Source organism: Syzygium oleosum, unplaced genomic scaffold, assembly GCF_021117445.2.
Source record: "Syzygium oleosum isolate NSW1041296 unplaced genomic scaffold, Sole_v2.1 Sole_v2.11, whole genome shotgun sequence".
In the NCBI taxonomy this organism is placed as follows: Eukaryota; Viridiplantae; Streptophyta; class Magnoliopsida; order Myrtales; family Myrtaceae; genus Syzygium; species Syzygium oleosum.
Genome location: NW_026607495.1, coordinates 891,850 through 912,266, shown reverse-complemented (window position 1 = coordinate 912,266; position 20,417 = coordinate 891,850). Strand labels below are relative to the sequence as shown.

The 20,417-nt window shown below is 40.7% G+C and overlaps 1 protein-coding gene across 1 annotated transcript; it reads right to left on the bottom strand.

Moving 5' to 3' along the window:
• Positions 1 to 14,354: 14,354 nt before the first annotated feature.
• On the bottom strand, positions 14,355 to 15,842 carry LOC130139264 (protein PYRICULARIA ORYZAE RESISTANCE 21-like). The gene is made up of 3 exons (XM_056315866.1): positions 15,620 to 15,842; positions 15,229 to 15,310; positions 14,355 to 15,080 (listed from the first exon to the last, which is right to left on the bottom strand). The coding sequence occupies exons 1-3, from the start codon at positions 15,629 to 15,631 to the stop codon at positions 14,578 to 14,580; spliced, it is 597 nt and encodes a 198-aa protein (XP_056171841.1). The 5' UTR covers positions 15,632 to 15,842; the 3' UTR covers positions 14,355 to 14,577.
• Between the last annotated feature and the right edge of the window lie 4,575 nt (positions 15,843 to 20,417).

Here is a 20,417-nt window from a genome sequence, read left to right as displayed (position 1 = left end):
AGGTAGGCATGCAATGAAGGTGAAAGTGAGAATGTGAGCTAAAGGGGTGGAATTGAAAGAGGGGGTCCTTCTATTTATAGGCTCCATCTTCATCATTGCCTATCTAAGTGGTCCAATGAGCTTTCTTAGAGTGGCTTGCCTATCTTGGTTATGTGGCGCCCTAAGGTCTTAGGGAATTATTAAGGATCCTTTTCCTATTGGTCCACTTGGCTAATGAGTCATCATATAATGATGACTTAGCCTAACTTATTCTTCAAACCAAATCTTTTTGCCATCATTACCATATCTTACCTTGCCACCTAAGTAGACAACTCACACATTCATTAAATGCTCAAGATATGGTCATGATGAGGTTTGGATTTTATCACATGTTTCTTGCCTAACTTGCTCTCCAAGCCAAATCTCATGGCAATGATTAGCAAATCTCTTCTTAGCCACCTAAACGGGTGATTCATTCTCTTCATTAAATGCCCACATTGATTACCTAAGGTAACTTGCCACCTAAATTGCCACCTAATTCCTTGTCACCCAAGTTTCTTGCCACCTAAGTTGGTGAGTCACCATATTCATTTAATGACTAATATCCGAGGAACATTGTGTGAGCATGAGAGAGAAGTTGATGTAATGACTACATCATCGGGTGAGAGTTTCTCGTGTTCATCCACGGTCGATCGTGCCAACCAAATCGAGGTTCGTAGCCGAATCACCATTGGATGAGGCGGGTCGTAGCTAAACTTGCCTAGATTGGCTAAGTCGGTGGCCCATCATGTGGGCTCCGTGGCTGGCATTGGTCGAGTGCAGGGCCGGGCTGATTGGGCACATGGCCCGTGTGCCTGTCCTAGCTCATGACCTTACGGCAAGGTCCACGGGCTGGCCGAGCATATGACCGGTGCCTGTGCTGGCTCGTGGCCTTACAATAGGGTCTAAGTCCAAGCACATGGCCGGCTCATGGCCTGGTAGAAAGCCTGGCTGACGACTTGGCACATGGCTTATCGACAGGGTCGCCGAGCCAATCTGTGACCAATCCACGATCGGTCCGTGACCCATTCGAAGTGGCCCATGGCCAGTTCATGTCCAAGCATACTTGGTCTGTGATCTTCTCTCGGTTGTCATGTAGTCGCGTGGAATCGATCGTTCCGTGACCAACACATGGTCACACGGATTGATCCATGGTCGTCCACGGTCGATACATGACTGTGCGGGATCGATCCATGATCATCCATTGATCCGCGGTGGTACGTGACCATCCTACGACCAACCCTTTTGGTCAAGCAGCCGATCCATAGCCGAATAGCTCGGGTCACTTGTGTGGTTATTAGATTGGTTCACTGCCGATCCCTTAATCATTCCAGGGCCGATCCTTTGATTAGGTCATGGATGATCCCTTGGTTACCTTTCTGATTGGGTTAATTGGTCCATGACCGTTCCTTGGATTGGTCCATGGCCGATTTCCCCAGTATTGGCACACCAGTTCCATAGCCATTCCTCATAGCCAAAATCGTGGATGTTACACCCCCAGTCCTTGTTCCACCAGTCCCAAGACACCCTCTAACTCTCTACCTCACGATCAACAATGAGTCGTTAGGAGCCATGTTGGCTCAAAAGAACTCCTGTGATAGAAAAGAGCGGACCATCTACTATTTAAGTAAGAAATTCACCATCTTGGAATAGAATTATTCTGAATCAGAAAAGACGTGCGCCGCATTGGTATAGGTGTTGCACAGACTCTGGCGGTATACTTTGCACCACCAAACGTTCCTCGTAACTGAAAACGACCCCATCTGGTATTTGCTTAACCGGCCAACGTTGGTAGGGAAATTTGCCAAATGGCAGATCCTGATCTCAGAATTTAACGTCTAAACATCATCGCAAAAATCAGTGAAAGGCTGAGTGATCGCCGATATGCTAGCTGAATGTCCTAGGGAAACATGTGAAGATGATCTCCCGAACGATCGCATTTCATCAGCAGAAGAACATACGTGGAATATGTTCTTCAATGAAGCCGTAAACTTGTCTGGCTCTAGAACTGGGGCAGTCCTGATATCTCCAGACGGACAACATTATCCCGTAACCACAAAATTGGTATTACCCTGCACCAACAACATAGTCGAGTATGAAGCGTGTATTCTTGGTCTTCAAGCCGCCATTGATATGAAAATAACCAAACTAAAGGTGTTTGGTGATTCTGCCCTAATCATTCTCCAGACTGTAGGTGAATGGAAGACTAGGGATGCTAAGCTAGTACCCTATCATGACTATCTGGAAGAATTGGTGACAAAATTTGACAAGATTTCGTTCAACTACCTGTCTAGATCTCATAACCAATTCGCCGATGCATTAGCCTCGCTATTATCCATGTTGCAAGTCACTAATGGGCTGGAAATAGAATTTCTGAGTCCTGATCAGACCGACCCATTGCATGGCCGTGACCGAGAAACCCGATGGCAAATCATGGTATTATGATATCATGAACTACATCCAGAAGCAACAGTTCCCTTAAGGGAGTACCTCCACTGACCGAAGGTACATAATAAAGATGGCGGCAAAGTTTTTCGTCAGTGATGAGGACCTGTACAAGAGGTCTTATGAGCCCATCCTGCTGAGATATGTGGACGCGACTGAAGCCACGTGGATTATGCAAGAATTGCATGAAGAAATATGTGGTCCACACATAAATGGACACGTGCTAGCCAGGAAAATAATGAGACTGGATTAAAACTGGCTTCCCTTGGAAAGCGATTGTATCCAACACGTTCGGAATTGTCACCGTTGTCAGATCCACGGAGACAGGATAAATGCCCCTCCGACTGAATCACATCAGTTGTCTGAGCCATAGCCATTTTCAATATGGGGCATCGATGTGATCGGCCCAATTAACCCAAAAGCATCGAACGGGCATCAGTTCATCTTGGTTACGATTGATTACTTCTCCAAATGAATCAAAGCCACATCATATACAAACGTCACCGCTCGAAACATAATGAAGTTCATCAGGTGCGACATAATCGCCCGCTATGGCGTCCCTGAGGCCATTGTCACGGATAACGGGACGAATCTGAATAACAAGCCTATTGATGATTTATTCAGTGAATTAAAGATCATTCATCTGAATTCAACTCCTTACCATCCCCAAATGAATGGAGCTATCGAGGCGATCAACAAAAACATCAAGAAGATCTTAGCCAAAATTGCTGAGAACTACCGAGATTGACATGAAAGGTTGCCCTTTGATTTAATGGCGTATCGAATGTCAATTCGGACTTCTACCGGGATAACCCCTTTTTTCCTTAGTGTACGGCATGGAATCTGTCTTACCTATAAAGGTAGAAATCCCTTCGCTGTGAGTCTTGTCCCAAGTAAAACTGTCTGATGCAGATTGGAAGCAGTAAAGGCTCGACCAGTTGAACATAATTGACAAAAAGTGACTGAAAGCTCTTTGTCCTGGTCAGTGCTATCAATAGAGGGTAGCTAGGTCGTTTAATCGGAAGGTACACCCAAGACATTTCGAGGCAGGTGAGCTGGTCCTAAGGAAGGTACTCCCACTATTCCCTGAGCCTAGAGGTAAATTTCCTCCAAATTACAAGGGTCCCTATGTCGTGAAAAAGGCACTCCCTAGAGGGGTGTTGATTCTAACCGAGATGGATGGTCGCAATTCTCCAACCCGGTCAACTCCGATGCAGTGAAGAAATATTACCCTTGAAATATCTTTTATAACCCCGTCAACAACATGAGAATTGATAGAAAAGTTATTGATAAAGGTACCCATAGTGGCGAGTTTAGCTGGAAAGGGCTTTGCATATGACAAGATGGTGCCGATGCTAATCCTGACGATCATGGAAGTCTCGACGATAGTCATTGGAAAAGATTACGATGCCCATATCAGTCGAAGACATTTAAAGTCAAGATTAGCTTTGCTGCAAAGATCCCCATGCAAGTAATTGTACATGTCCTACGCGGTCAAGAATCAGATGATTCCCGAAAAGCTCCTCAACATGCTGGAATCGCATTGACACAACATACGTAGAGAAAATTCACCTAGTTGAACACGTCCTTGGCTGCAGAAGATTTCATTCGAGTTTTAAGACAAACCAGGAAGCAGTTGCAAAAGAAAAGACCATGCTAACTTTGAAGGCAAAATGGAAGAAGTGTAATTTGGTATCGTTCTCAATTTACCCTCGATCATTTCATTTCTAACATGAGCTCATGCTATTTTCGACAGAGATTGTCGACATTCGAGAAAGCTCAAGGAGTTGTCAACTTAAACTCAAATGAAGGGCAACATAAAGGGTAATGTTGTATCGTTCCCAATTTTTGTCCCTCCAAGAGCCATTCATTAACATTGTCTCTCTTATTACCTTGCAGGGTTACCTCGCCGCTGCAGCACAAGTAAGTATCTCTTTCCCTAAAACTTTTTTCATAGGAGTAGAAAAAATCAAGAAAAAAGGAAACATTTTAAAGCGAATAGATGCTTAATGCTTTCCCAAATGCATCACATATCTTTTGGAAAGTAATTCTGCATGGTAATTTTACCCGTTTAATTCACCAACTCCATGAGAAAATTTGTCAAGATGACAATTTGACAAATTGTGTCAAACTACTCAGGTATGCTAAACGAGATGTGCCGAGATGATGAAAGGCAATCCTTAGTCCATACACCGCCCCTTATACTGATCCCCGATGAGACGAGTGAAAAGATTCCATGTTTGCAAAGTAAAGAATTTTCTCGCATAAGGTACGATAGCCAAAATGACGAGAGGCAGTTCATTTCTCTGCCCCATGCACTACTGATGATCCTTTGCTTAATCATTTTGAGCCCATACACTTGGAGGTTTCTTTCAAATTACCCCTGTCAAGAACCACCCCATGCTAGGGCAATTGGAGCTAAGTTGGCATCGCAAGGTGAGAAAAATGAATAGAAATTTTCTTGCTCTCACTTACATCAATCTTTGAGTGTCATTATTACAAGTGAACTCTCGCGATAATTTAAGTGCCCTAGAATGATGAAGAACAATTCTTCCTCTATCTCATACACTTATATCTTTTGCTAACCCACTTGAGACTGCATTTTCTTTTCGGACAAACCCAGTTGGTGATCATCCCCCACATTGGGACAAGGCAAATGTTAACGATGCTCGAACAACATGATCAAGAGCGCTGACTAAGATGAAAACTCCAGAAGCCGAATTGCATCGCGACGTTCCAACTTGTCCGAGTCAATCCGTGAATCAAGTAGAATGAAAATTAATGCTAGAAAAAAGAAAAGGAACATAGACAGAAAAATGCTAAAAACTAGGGCACAAAAAAGCAGTGTTCCTGGTAAAAACAAAGCTAATGCCCATAGACAAAAAGTGATCAAAAAAGTGAATTCCGACTGTAAAGGAATTTGTATCCCCAAGCGGATTTGCAATTGTTGGACAAGAGTCCAAAAAGCTAAAGCGCAAAATTACCCCGAGAGTTCGCAAAAAACAAAAAAGGATTCCGACAATGAAGAAAAAGACTGGTGAAAACGCCAAAATGATCACCAACACCCACCCCTTATACACACATTTTTTAGCCTAACAATCCTTTCATTTCTTAAACCGTAAATCGAGCCTACATTACGTCCCTCACATAGTCTCTTCTGATTGGGGCACTTAAGTTAACGTAAAGTTTCAAATGTTTATAAACATCACTCGAGGAAGTGCGAATAGGATTACTTCTATCTCATTTTTATAGGGTTCTTGACTTGTAAACCGGAGATGATTGCGAAGTATTTCCTTTCATGGCCTCGATTGGGACAGTCTCCTTTGTAATGATCTATCTCTGCCTATCTATATGCAATGAACATTTGTTCTGGAGATCATGTCGTCCTGTTCTGTCAAAAGTTCCTACCTAACTTTAATGGACACCATTTAGCTAAAAAGAGAAGGTCAAGCACATACTCTTTCGTCTCTAGATCCACCAGCCCAGCCATTTCTAAACCTGGAAGCTTATCTGAACAACCATATAGGCCTCTATTCATCCATTTTCATCTTGATAATAAGGCATAACTGTCACAAGCCCATTATATTTTTCAAATTCTTTGTACAATAATTTTCCTCTAGTAAACTGCAGTGGTCTAGTTTATTGAACCTACTAATGTGATATAGATCTGCATGGACAAGTAGTGTTACACCATCTTTTCAAAGAAAACTCAGTCGGAAGTGCGGAGTGTTTCTTCTCTAGAAAAAAGTAAAGAAGAAAAAAAAATAAAGAAAAAAAACTAAGAAAAAAATTCGAAAAAGATATGAAAATATTATTAAAAATTATCTACGGCAGTGCTAATCATACCACGTAGGACAGCTGGCATCTACGTCAGCGATTTCCGAACAAAATTGATCGGATGGAATCAATTGGTAAAATGTAAAAGGGTTTATAACTCAATTGGCACAATTAAAAGGTTTAAGACTGAATTGGCAAAAGTGCAATAAATTTAGAACTTTTTGAACAATTTTCCTCTTTGCTTTTTTCTTTCTGATATTGCCATTTAAATGCAACGCTATTATTTTGCTTGAGTTTCACTTTCCATCACATATGAATTCTTTACATTGAGGATGAGGTGTGCTGTGACTTTACATACTAATGGTGACTTCATCAGGAAGTTATCCTTTTTAAGAAGAAAATTACCAAAATTATCTTGAACTTTAGTTCCCTATGTACCTCATGAGAAACTCGCTCGCTCCCACACACCCCACCACGTCTTCCCTCTCCACCGTAAGCACCGCCATTGTTCCTTTGGAGGCCATCGTCGACCTCATATCTAAGGCAAGTGATGGTCACCGCGCCGACTCAAGGTCAGATCAAGGTCGTTGGCACCTCGGTCAAGCTTTGCTACATAGCTTGCATAGTTGGCAAGCTTGCCACAGAGGCTCGTAACCAGTCGCGGCCCTCAGCTCGAGGCCAACCTCACACGGCCTCGGCAATTGCAAGCCACGGGCTCAAGCTGAGCTCGCATGGCCTCTCTGTCCCAAGCCACAAACAATATCGCCACAGACAAAGACGAGGATGAAGGGAGATGGGTGTAGACAATGGGCAAGCAAGAGGCTGACGTTGTCGGCATCAGCATCGAACTATGGCGTCGACCCAGGGGTGGCTTTCGATTGTTGATGGAGATCATTACCAAAAAAGTCCTAAATCTATTACACATATGTCAATTCAGTCCTAAATCATTCAATTTCAGTCATAAACCTTTTTACGATTTGCCAATATAGTCTTTTATGTCAATTTTGGCAGGAAATTGCTAACATGGATGTCGGCCATCCTACATAGGCACTGACATGGATAATTTTTGCAAGTTTTTGTAATTTTTTTTTGTTTTTTCCATTTTTTCCTTTTCTTTTCTATCCTTTTCTCTTTTCTTTTTTCTTTTCTCTTTTCTTCTTGTTTCCCTCCGCTGGTCCATGACCTTAGCAGTCGCCATGTAGAAAATCTGGCATCCAATTCAGTGATTTCCGGCCAAAAGTAGCTGAAAGGACTAAATTGACAAATTGTCAAAAAGTTTAGGGCTAAATTGATCAAATTGAAAGGTTTTAGACTGAATTAGCATACGTACAATAAGTTTATGACTTTTTTTTGTGATTTTACCAACATTGATGTGTTGTGATGTTATGTGTGAGGAGAGAGAAATGGTAGGGGAAGAGAGTGGGAGAAGGTTTCTGTATAGATTTTGAAGTAGATATATAATACAAGTTTAAGAGCCAAAATAAATGAAGGAACAAGTAGAGAGTAGATGTAGAATACATGGCTATAATGAATATCAATATCATCAAGCCAAATGATAAAGTCGCAATCATCTTTGTTTCCTTTCATTTTGTGGAGTTCATTAAATAGTGTACTCGACCTGCTCTTTCACAGAATGAAGCACCATAGAGGCGAGCAGGAGACATGTGTAGGTCGCGAAAATGGCACCCAAGGTCTCCATAACTAGAATCTAGAACACATTAGTCTAGTAAAAGAGATCTGCGCATCTGTTTTAGAATCCATCGTTCTTGATGCGGAATAGCAATAATCCTCAGCGTAAGTCCTTCTTCTCTATTGCCCTCCATATCACTGGCTCAATAAGACTGCCCCTCACAATTAGCGTTATGTATTTGCTCCTTATGTGAGGTTATTTGTGCATCAGAATTAGAGGAGAGACTTGAGCACTATTTATAGAGTTTTAAGCTACAGGCCTTCTCATTACAGGCCGGGCTTTACGCGACCCACACTAGTCAGTCTCATATTAGACTAATTAAGAATCTTTAAATCTTACCTTATTAGACCAATCCTGTCAAATGGTAAATTACAATCTCAATTAATTTAGCCCACATCAAAAAAACTCTTACATTCTCCCATTTATGCTATATTAATTAAAATTGTACTGTATGCGCGTACCTTTATATTGGTCTAAAGATTATTCTTAATAGTCAATCCAATCTCATAAAATCTCAAACACTAAATCATGGCGATAATTGCATGAATACACACATAGCATTCCATGGTCACAAGTGCTTTTAACTCTACTGATATGGATTCAATATGGTAGTGTGGCAATTGGATAACACTTCAAAAAGAGTAATATCTTATGTGTTATCCCTTTTGTCAGTCCATATTCTCTTTTCTTAAGTGTCACAAAACTTTATGTGTCACTAGAGAAAATCCTTATGGTTCCATTGAACATACATATGTCTTATCCTTATAGTTAACTTTACTTTATATTTAACAAGACATATCCTCAAAACTAATAACTGAATGCCCCCAGCATTTACTCAAGATTTACATAATATCTTGAGATTTTCATTAGATATATGTATTTAACATGATAACAATGCTTCATAAACACCTTATTGAATGTAAAGGAGTTTATACATATCAAAAAATGTTACTAAATGTAACAAACACAAATGTAAACTTTATTAGAGCAAAGATAAAAGCAGCTTCCACTAAACAACATCATCACATGATGCTCCTAAGCCCATGTTAATGACATGTAGTTCAAACACACAAGGGTAAAGGCCTTTAGTTAGTGGATCTGCAATCATATCATGTGTGGAGATATACTCTACATAAATGTCACCATTCTTAACTATTTCCTTTATAGTAAAAAACTTGATCGCCATATGTTTAGACCCCTTGAAACCTCTGTTGTTAATACAGCAGAGTTATTATCACAATACATTTGTATGAGCATGTCCACAAAATTAAATACAGTCAACTCCCTGACGAGGTTCCAGAGTCAAATAGCCTGAGTAGCTGCCGAAAAGCATGCTATAAACTCCGCTTGCATGGTAGAGGATGATATAGATTTCTGTTTCTCACTTTTCCATGATACTACATCTCCTGCTAACATAAAGATGTATCATGTTGTCGACTTCATGTCATCTTGACAGCAAAATCTACATCCGAATACCCTACTAGTTGCAAGTCTTGAACACTTCTGTAAATCAACATATAATCTCTTGTCCTTTTTAAGTACCTCAAAACTTTCTTAGCAACAATCCAGTGATCTTGTCTTGGATTTGACTGATATCTATCCAGAAGTCATATTGCAAAAGTAATGTCTAGTCTCGTGCAAACTTGAGCATACATGATACTCTCAAGTACACTAGCATAACGTACATCTTTCATTTGGGCTTTCTCAATATCTGAGTTAGGACATTATAATAGACTCAGTTTATCAACCTTAATGACAGGAGCAATTCCTGGCTTGCAATCATGCATATCGAATCTTTCCAAAATACGATCGACATATGTCCTCTGAGATAAACCCAATATAAAGCGAGAACGATCCTTATTAATTTCAATGCCAATGACAAAAGACGCTTCACCAAGGTCCTTCATGTCAAAATTCTTTGACAGCGTTCACTTTGTTTCATGCAAGTAAGATATCATCTACATAGAGTACGAGAAAAATAAATTTCCTCCCAGTGACCTTGCAATATATACACTAATCCACTTTATTCTCAAACAACACTATAAAACTTTAAGTACCATTGTCTAGAAGCTTGCTTGAGGCCATAAATTGATTTTTTCAGTCTACACACAAGCTTACCTGACTCATCTGCTCAAAGCCTTCGGGTTGCACCATATAAACCTCCTTATCATGGTCTCCATTCAAAAAAGCAGTTTTAACATCTATCTAGTATAACTCCATATCAAAATGAGCAACTAATGCCATGATCACTATGAAAGAATCTTTAGAAGAGACTAGGGAAAAAGTTGCTTCATAATCTACTCTTTTTCACTGAGTGAAATCCTTGGCTACCAGTCTAGCTTTAAACTTCTCAATTTTTCCTTTGGAGTCCATTTTAGTCTTGTACACCCATTTGTAGCCAATGGGCTTATGACCTTTAAGCAATTCAATAAGCTCACAAACACAATTATGTTTCATAGACTGCATCTCGTCTTTCCTTGCATCCAAACACAAATCTGACTGAGGACAAGAAACAGTATTTGTGTAAGTCACTAGATCAATTACACATCCAATATCGTAGTCAAGCTCTCCCAGATAGACTATATAATCTGGCGGTATAGTTGATCGTCTCTACCTGATTGATCTCCTAGGTGGAGCACTTGAGGGGCTTGAAGAGGTTCATTATGAGCTACCTCAACGACAGGATCCTGGATCTTAATAGGTTCAATCTGTGATGTAGGAGACTCCACAACCATCTGTATAGGTAGAGAAATAGACACAATAGTCCCCACCATACATTTATCCTTAATAGTCTGTGAGCAGCTACCCTCTTCGACCACATCAAAACTCTAAAAACTTTACTATCTGTGATTTCACAATTATTGTGCCTCCATTAGGATTATAAAACCGATACCCTTTCGAATTATCTAGGTAAAATATGAAGTAACACCAAGTGATTCTAGAATCCAACTTACTTAATAGTGGATTATATAACCTCACTTCTACAGGACAACCCTAAACCTTATGATGGTTCAAGCTATATTTACGTCCAGTTCACAACTCAAAAGGAGTCAATGAAGTATCTTTTATAGGAACACGGTTTAGAATATAAAGTGCGGCTTTCAAAGCTTCATCTCACAGAAAATCAGGTAAATTGGTCCTTCTAATCATACTCCTCATCATTTCCATAAATGTGCGATTGCGCCTTTCGGCCACACCATTTTGTTCAAGACTTCCAAGCATAGTAAATTAAGCTACTATCCCAAAATCCTCCAAGTATTTGGCAAATGGCCATTTAAGCTGTCTAGCATCACCATGCTTGCCGTAATAGTCAGATCTGACAACATTTATGGCTTTTCTCAATTATTTCTCGACTTCAGTCCGAAAAATCTTAAACGTGTCAAAAGATTCAGACTTTACCTTAATCAAGTACAGATAACCATATCGGGTATAATCGTAAATAAAATTGATGAAATAAAAATTTCTACAAATATCTGTGTAAGTGACCTCCAATAGGTCAGAACTACGAAGTGCAGTTTTCTTCTTTATCTTAATTATCTTACCTCTACAGCAGTCTACACAAGTCTCTAGGTTACTTTTAAGAGTAGGCAGGGTGTCGGCTCTTATCAGCCTTTCCACTATTTCCCTAGAGATGTGACCAAGCCGTTTATGCCACAACGCATAAGACTGTTCTTTAAGTATAAGTTTTTTGGAAATAACCTTTTCAGCTGTATAAGCGACGTATATATCATTGAGAGTTAAACACAATATGTAGAATCCATTGGACATATTGCAGCACCTAACCTTATTTGAATTAAAAAACATAGAAATAATATTGTTCTTTATTTCAAAAAAGTAACCACACATGTTCAAATATGATACGGAAATTAAGTTCCGTCTAAAAGAATGTACATAAAATGTATTTCTCAACATCAAATTAAAATGACATCTCCAACGAACTCATCGTCAACTTTATTGTTGTTTCCTACGGTGAGCTTTAACTCATCATAATTTGGCTTCCTCCGGTTTATAAATTCTTATATGGTAAACAGAACATGATTTGTTTCATCGCTATCTAGCCACCATGAACTGGATGGGCCTTCTAATAGGTTTAATTCACAAACAAATGCCAAAGAATCATTACGTGCATGCTCATGCTTGGACAACCAAGTTTTATATTTATTGCAGTCTTTCTTTATGTGACCCTTCTTCTTACAAAAGAAGAAGCAATCACCATCCTTCATAAAGGATGCTTTCTTAGGACCCAGACAATTAAAATGATCGGTGGTTTTGTGAGTTCCTTTATGAGTATGATTTTTGGATCTCTTACTCTTCTTGTCCATAACCTCAACGGAACCATCATACCTTATGTTGAAAAGTGCTTGCAAATGTGTTCCAATCTCAGCATTAGACGAGACACAGTTTCTAGCCACTAAGGCTTCTATCATCTGTCTTGTAGTGCAGTCAGCTGGCAAACCACTCATCAAGTGTTCCTGAATGGACCACTTCATTAATAATAAGCAAACCATATTGCTCCTTTCCCCTGCAGCAAAGTGTGCTTTCTAGGCTTTCGTACTGGTGTCAGTGAGATCTGACAGCTTTTCCTTAGTAAGAGCAATATCAACATCCGCCAGCTCCATCCCAAACAGAAAATTCTCTTTTCATTTTTTTTTTTAAGTTTAGACTAGTAAGAACCTTAATCACAATGGAGTTACCGTTTATACATAAGATGACAGATTTGACAAGCAATGTATACAATTAGCATCATGTGAGTATCGTATAACTTGAAATCGTATAAGCACACATCCTGAGAGTTACATACATCATCATATAAACACTTTTGGGCAGAATATATGACATGCAGTTGTATACTCTCCATATAAATGTGGCCATGAGAATATATTCCAACCTTCGTGAATTCACCACCTTTAGGTGTTTGAACCACTAGAATCAGTCACTTCTCAAGCATATGCTGTTCATATATCCCTCTATGAACCCATACCCAATCACCTCCTTTGGGAGTATGATCACGCATTAGAACAGGAGACATCCCACCACAATATGAGACCTATATTTCTCAAACCCAATCAAGTGTGCCACTTTGACAGTCACTACCCAATTGAATCCTTGAAACTCTTTCATACTAGGGATATAAAATTTATGTCTCACATTTACCATATACATGTGATTTTAGACTTAAAGACGGGGGCAATTTGTCACTAAAATCACATGTCATGCTAATTACATTGTTCCATTTATTGATACATGTTAAACCTTATACATGCCATCAACGAATTACACTCTACACATTTTGTATGTGATGATATACATGTGAGCTTACATCTGTATTTCCGAAACCATAGAGAAATACACACAAAAATACCCTAAAAATACACATATATAGGGTTCTATATGCATTTTTACATCCTTAAAAGAATCAAATATGTAAAATAAATACAACACAGTGTAGAGCCTCTCGATACGAGCACGGCAGTATGAAGAACGCTCCAATCGGAGCTCGGGCACGCCCTCATGCGCCGCCTGAGTGCGCGGCGCATGAGGCGCATGTTCAACCTGTCTAGATCGGCTTGGACCGCCGATCCGACCAGTTGACCGGTCCAACTAGTTAATAGTCAATGGATCGGTCCAACCGGTTAACCAGTCGGGTCCTGGATCGGGTCGGATCTCGTGTCAAGTCACCGATGAACAGGTTAGTCAACAGGTCAGATCCCGAATCGGGTCGGGCCATCCGGGTCGACCCGTGTCACGGGTTGCTAGCGCATGTGTTGAACACGCTGGGTGAGGCCCGCGCATGGCAGCGCAGCATCCCCTGGTGGCGCGCCGCCACTCAAAATGCTCGTTTCAATGAGCTCTTCACATTTATGTAATTAAAATAAATTTGTATCAAACAAAAAATACAAAAAAAAAAAACAGGCAAATCCGTATGTTCTACATCTGGTCTATGGTTGCTCTGATACTACATATAGGCCGCAAAAAGGGCAGCCAAGTTCTACATAGTTAGAATCTAGAACACATTAGTCTAGTAAAAGAGATTTGCACATCTGTTTTGGAATCCATCGTTCTTGATACGGAATAGCGATGATCCTTAGCGCAAGTCCTTCTCCTCTATTACCCTCCATATCACTGACTCAATGAGACTGCCCCTCACAATTAGCGTTATGTGTCTACTCCTTATGTTAGGTTATTTGTCGTCATGGCTAGAGGAGAGACTTGAGCACTATTTATAAAGTTTTAAGCCACAGGACCTCTCATCATAGGCCGGGCTTTCTTGGCCTACCCTAGCCAGCCCCATATTAGATTAATTAAGAATCTTCAAAAATTACCTTATTAGATCAATCCCGTAAAATGGTAAATTACAATCTCAATTAATTTAGCCCAAAAAACTCTTACAACATGAATATGTGCTGAATGAGAGGATGAGAGGAGACATGAAATGGACTCAATGTTATTGAAATGAAGAAATCAACAAGCGAAAAGTCATGTGTTGAACATATTTGACCACATATACAGCCATACTAGACCACCAACCTTATCAATCTTTCGAGACCCACAATGATAAAGATCCCAAGATAGCCCTCAAAAATTGACTTACGTGTCTTTCACCAAGTTATTACATTAATAATTGACATGAGAAATTTTGAACTCCATCACATGACAGTGCATGCAGTGGCATTTTCTTCACTTAAGTAATCACATAGGCTCACGCGGTAACCTCTATTCCCACCCTGACACTCACAAGCTGGTCTTCCACATCCATCGTCGCACATCACTGGCCCCCCCTGCCCAGGATGGAAACCTCTATTCCCACCTTGACACTCTTCGGCAGGTCTCCCACATCCATCATAGCACATCACTGGAATCCTCCGCCCACAATAACACGGTCCCCCACCATACCCTCCAAAACATGGTGGACAACAACACACCCCCACCATCGGATACACTGGCACTGGCGGGCAGCCCACCACGACCTTGGGCTTCTTGGTATCCTCTAGTTTCTTGGACTCCTTGGGCTTGTCGGGCAGGATCTCAACGCTCAGCACCGTCTCGCCACCCTTGCAGATGATCTTTTGCCGGATCTTCTCCGGGCTGCAGCACACGACGGTGATCAACACCACGTTCTGCTTTTCATCGTATGTCTGGTCTCGGATTTCTTTTGTTCACAAATTAATTCATAGCAAACTCAGTCGAATTAAATTAACACCAATGCAATAGTAATTACAAATCAAGAAATGACAACAATTTGAAACTAAAAAGAGGGGAAGCAAAAAAAAAAACCAAAGAGAGAGAGAGAGACTCACGGGGAAATTCACAGAGAATTTTCTTGATCTTCCTGTAGCAGCGCGAGCACTGCAGATCCACCTTTATCGACATTTTGGTCACCTGCAACAAACAAGAACAATGCAAAAATCAATAATGCCATGTGTATCAAATGAATACGAAGAATAATTCGAGGTTTTCCTTTTCCTAATCGTTTGCGGAGAAAGTATCAGGGGGAAGACGCAAAACAGAGAAATGAACAAGATGGACCCAACAAAATAATAACCCAAATGGAGAGATGATTGTTCTGAAAAATCACAATCATAGAATGATAAAAGAAAAAAAAAACGACACAGAAAAGAAAAAGGGAAGAAAAATGGAAGTGGTGTGTATCAAGAGAGATGAGTTAGAGGAAAGAGGAGGAGGATTCACCTTCTCTGCCATAGCTGCGGGAGAGACAAGATCCGGAGAGCTCCAAAAACGAGAGAATGGGAGTGCTAAGTGGTGAAGGAAGGAGCGAGTGAATGATAGAGAACGAGAACAGACTGGTTAAGAAAGAGAACGGTCCCTATAAATTTAATAGCTCATCTGCTTCCATCTTAAGTTTCTGAGAAATTTCTGTATTTGACTTAGAGTCGCGTGATGAACAGGAGTCAATCAAGAAGTGTACCGGAAACTCGTATTTTGGCGAGACTAAGAACAAGCAACTTGACCGTACGTTAGTTCTCGTGTCACTGTCACATTGATATCATGACGTACATAGTATTACATCACCTCCATTGCTGGTGGGCTTGCAGTCTGCGGGAATGATGGGATAATGAACAGATATTGCACGTGTTTTACCTGCCATTGTCGAAAGAAATTTCAACAGAAGAACAGGAACTGCACCAAGGCGATGGCTGCAATTTCTTCATCACTTTGCTTTCTGCAGTTGAATTTCCAACAAGTGCGTTGAGGTTTTTTGTTCCTTAAACTGTCGTTTTGCTCATGTGATTTCGGTCCTTTTGATTGTTGTTCTTGCATTGAATTTGGTTGCGACAGTTCACCACATGAAGTTGGATTTTGAGGGAATTCATAGGTGGCTGTGTTGGGGTGAACTGTACTGTTTTATACGCTGTAATGCTTAGCTCAATACATGGAACTAAAATTGTATGGGCTGATCATCAAGTATGTCGAGTGATTGAAAACAATAACAAATAAAACGAGGAAATAAATGGATTTACGTGGCTCAATCGACATGACTTACCTATTCCAGCAGGAGAGAAGCACAAAATTTCACTAAAGATCGAACGACACGACGGAGAGTACTAACTTTAAACTTTGAAAAGAAAAGAAAGACCTTTTTGAGCTGTCTCCAACATGGGTTAGGCAATCGCCCCATGTTTCAAACCAACTTTACATGGTTTCATATAAAGTCCAAGTTGGACTTTGAAGCCGTGACATAATTTAATTAAAGTATATCAAACTCCAGAAAGATTATGTTGGACCTTCCTGATATGACAAATTACACTACAAAAAAATGAGGATTTAGCCACGAAAATTAGCCACGAAAAATTATTCGTGGCTAATTTGCTACGGAATTTGTGATTAAAACTAAATTCGTGGCTAATTAGCGACGAAAAATTTTCCGTAGATAATTTGCGACAGAATTTGCGACGAAAAAAAATCGTGGCTAATTTGCAACAGAATTTGCGATTTAAAAATTTTCCGTGGCTAATTTGCGACGGAATTAGCAACGAAAAACAAATTCGTCGCTAATTAGCCACGGATTTAGCCACGAAAATAAAAATAGTCGCGAAAGTGAAGAGAGAGTTTATTTTCGTGGCTAAATCCGTGGCTAATTAGCCACGAATTTTGCCACGAATTTATTTCGTGGCTAATTAGCCACGAATTTGGCCACGAATGTAAAAAAAGCAAGAAAAGTGAAGTGAAAGTTTATTTTGTGGCTAAATCCGTGGCTAATTAGCCACGATTTAGCCACGAAAATAAAAATAGTGGCGGAACCGAAGAGAGAGTTTATTTTCGTGGCTAAATCCGTGGCAAATTAGCCACGAATTTTGCCACGAATTTATCTCGTGGCTAATTAGCCACGATTTAGCCACGAAAATAAAAATAGTGGCGAAACCGAAGAGAGAGTTTATTTTCGTGGCTAAATGTGGCTAATTAGCCACGAATTTTGCCACGACTTTATTTCGTGGCTAATTAGCCACGATTTAGCCACGAATGTAAAAAATAGGAAAAGTGAAGCGAAAGTTTATTTTCGTGGCTAAATCCGTGGCAAATTAGCCACAATTTTGCCACGAATTTTTTTCGTGGCTAATTAGCCACAGATTTAGCCACGAAAATAAAAATAGTGGCGAAACTGAATAGAGAGTTTATTTTGTGGCTAAATCCGTGGCTAATTAGCCACGAATTTTGCCACGAATTTATTTCGTGGCTAATTAGCCACATTTAGCCACGAATGTAAAAAAAGTAGGAAAAGTGAAGCGAAATTTTATTTTCGTGGCTAAATCCGTGGCAAATTAGCCACGAATTTTGCCACGAATTTGTTTCGTGGCTAATTAGCCACTAATTTAGCCACGAACGTAAAAAGTAGGAAAAGTGAAGCGAAAGTTTATTTTCGTGGCTAAATCCGTGGCTAATTAGCCACGAATTTTGCCACAATTTATTTCGTGGATAATTAGCTACGATTTAGCCACGAATATAAAAAAAATCATGAAAAGTGAAGTTAAAATTTATTTTCGTGGCTAAATCCGTGGCTAATTAGCTACGGATTTAGCCACGAATTTTATTCCGTGGCGAATTTTGCAACGAACACGAAGTTCGTCGCTAAATTCTTTTATCCGCCCGCCTCACCCCGATTCTCTCTCTCTCTCGGATCCCCTCGCGTTCTCCCTCCCTCTCCCACACCCCCAAGCCTCTCAAGTCGCCCGATCTACAAAATCCAACCTCTAATTTGCTTGCGTCTTCGGCGAATTTGATGCCTCATCGTCGTGAATTCGCAGTCCGATCCCAAATCCGGCGCCGTTCTTGCGGCCTCGGCGTTCGCCGCACGCGTCTAGGGTTTTCCCGACTCCAAACCCGATCGATTCGGCGGTGCTTCCGATGATGGATGGCAACAATAGTCCCCTCCCCTTCTCCCTTTGTTCTCGCCTCTCGCCGGTGGTTTCCGCCCTCGGGCTCGGAATCGTGGTTTTCCGGTTCGTTATCTCGAGTTTCTTCCAGCGGTTCGCCTAAATTCGGCGAGGTGCGATCGAGATTCGCCATGGCTAGCTCCGGCGATGGAAGAACGGCGAGAACCGCCGGACGCGGCCGGACCGCGACAAGCCCGGCGATCCGTCGTCGATCGACGCGTCCTCGGTGGAGTCCGGGCCGAGCTCGAGGGTCTCGAGGGGGCAGCGAGGAGATTGGGATGGCGGAGAGGCCGACGCACGTCTTCATCGGGGAGGCGACGGAGATCTGTTGATGCATGTGGAGCGATCGGGAGGATAGGGTTCGCAGGTGGCCGCAGTGCTCGATATGCAAGTGGTTGGGGCTGCCGCGCGGATGAGAGATTGAAGCCGTTGTTGAAGTCGAGTGAGTCGAGCAGCGGCTGCGGATCGGTTGTTGGCTCACCTCGATCAGTACTTATTGTTTCGATCCGGATTAAGTGTCTATCGGCTCGAAGCGTTAGGGTTTTTTGCTTATTTCATTGCCTGAGGATTGATTTCGAGATAGTCGCGGCGTATGTAGCATGTATGGCTACGTTTTGGTGGCCTGTGAGGGGTAAACGCTTTACCGTGCTACTGATGATAGGGAGTCTCTTTTCAATTTTAATTTTCGTACGGATGGTTCAGAGTCCCTTATGAGATATTGCATGATTGGACCGTTATTGAGAAGGTTTGGGTAATTTGTTCAAGTTGTTGTTTGATTTTGGCTTATTGGATTTGCTTTTGTTTTTAATCATCAGCATTTCGAGCTCGAAGTTGGAATACCGGCCATATGCTTTTGCATGCCACTTGTTTCGATTCGAGTTGGCAAGATAGACAAGCAAGGGACTCTTCTTTGCCCCACATCAACAAGGTAAATGAAGTTCTGATCTGTATCGGTTTTCGGATTCTTGTATGTGAATTGTCTGTTGGCTTGTGAGCATCTTAGTTTGGTTTCTGCTGATGAGTTGCCAATGTTTTCCGGTAATATACATAGTTCAGCTGCAGACTAATTTTATCAGTGGTGCTCATTGGTTTACTATTAGAATTTTGTTTGTTATCAAGTGATTTTCCTTTACGTTTCTCGCTTGCTATATGGATGCTTATAATTTTTGGAAGTTTAACAAGCTTAGAATTGGCTTTATTAGGAGTTGTATTGTTTATGTTCGATCTCGCATTTAAGTGGCGCATTTTCCGTCTTGTATCTTGTTCCCTTCATCTGGAGTGTAGTTCTTGTAAGCTTTCATTTTGTAGTGCGAGTGCGTACTATGTGTTTTGATTGAGCATTTGTTAGTTTTGTGTTTAGAGAACGGTTCTTCGTACGATTTTTCTACAATGTTTAAGGAGGAGTATGCTTGCTGTTTTTCTGTTCCTAGAGTTCCTTATCCTCATTATTTCAAATTTGCTAGTTTTTATTGCCATTTTGTGTGGTGGAGTTGTGTCTTTTGGTTCTTATTACAGCTAGCTATGTAATGCTAATTGTGGGCACCTCATCGGAGATCATGTTGTCAGCCTCTTCTTTGCAAGCAGCGGTTTAAAATATTCTAGATGAAAGTATTTGACACATATTGATATACCAAGTAAGTTTGTGTAAAGTAAACGCGATCTTTGGACCGTAATGCTTTTTTTGTTTTCGATGTAGTTCTCTTCTTGTTGGAATTTTTTGGATACATATGGATATAGGTATTGATGGCGTAATATTAGCGATGGACGTAGTTTATGTTTACCCTACTATTTTCTTTCTTCATAATGGGAGATTTACCCTCTTGACAATTATGTCATAGCATCAGAGTCTTCGAATTGAGCAGTTCTTGAATGTCGTTTGTGAGATTATTTTCCAAGAAATGGTGGATATTACTTGAATAATATCAACTTTGCATATAGTCCATGATATCACTGGAAATAATCTTAAGTTGAGGATTTAATGTTGTAGCTTCTTGTTGGTATCCATGTTCATTCTTCCCAATAAATATGTCTTTTGACTTGTAGGTGAAGTGGGCGTATCTTATTATGATCTCTCGAATTAAGGGGAGTCAAGGTAG

Bases quoted from the DNA above. Each gene is read 5' to 3' on its own strand.
- LOC130139264 (XM_056315866.1), bottom strand. The intron at 15,081-15,228 runs GTGAGTCTCTCT...TGTGAACAAAAG, and splicing joins AATTCTCTGTGAATTTCCCC to AAATCCGAGACCAGACATAC.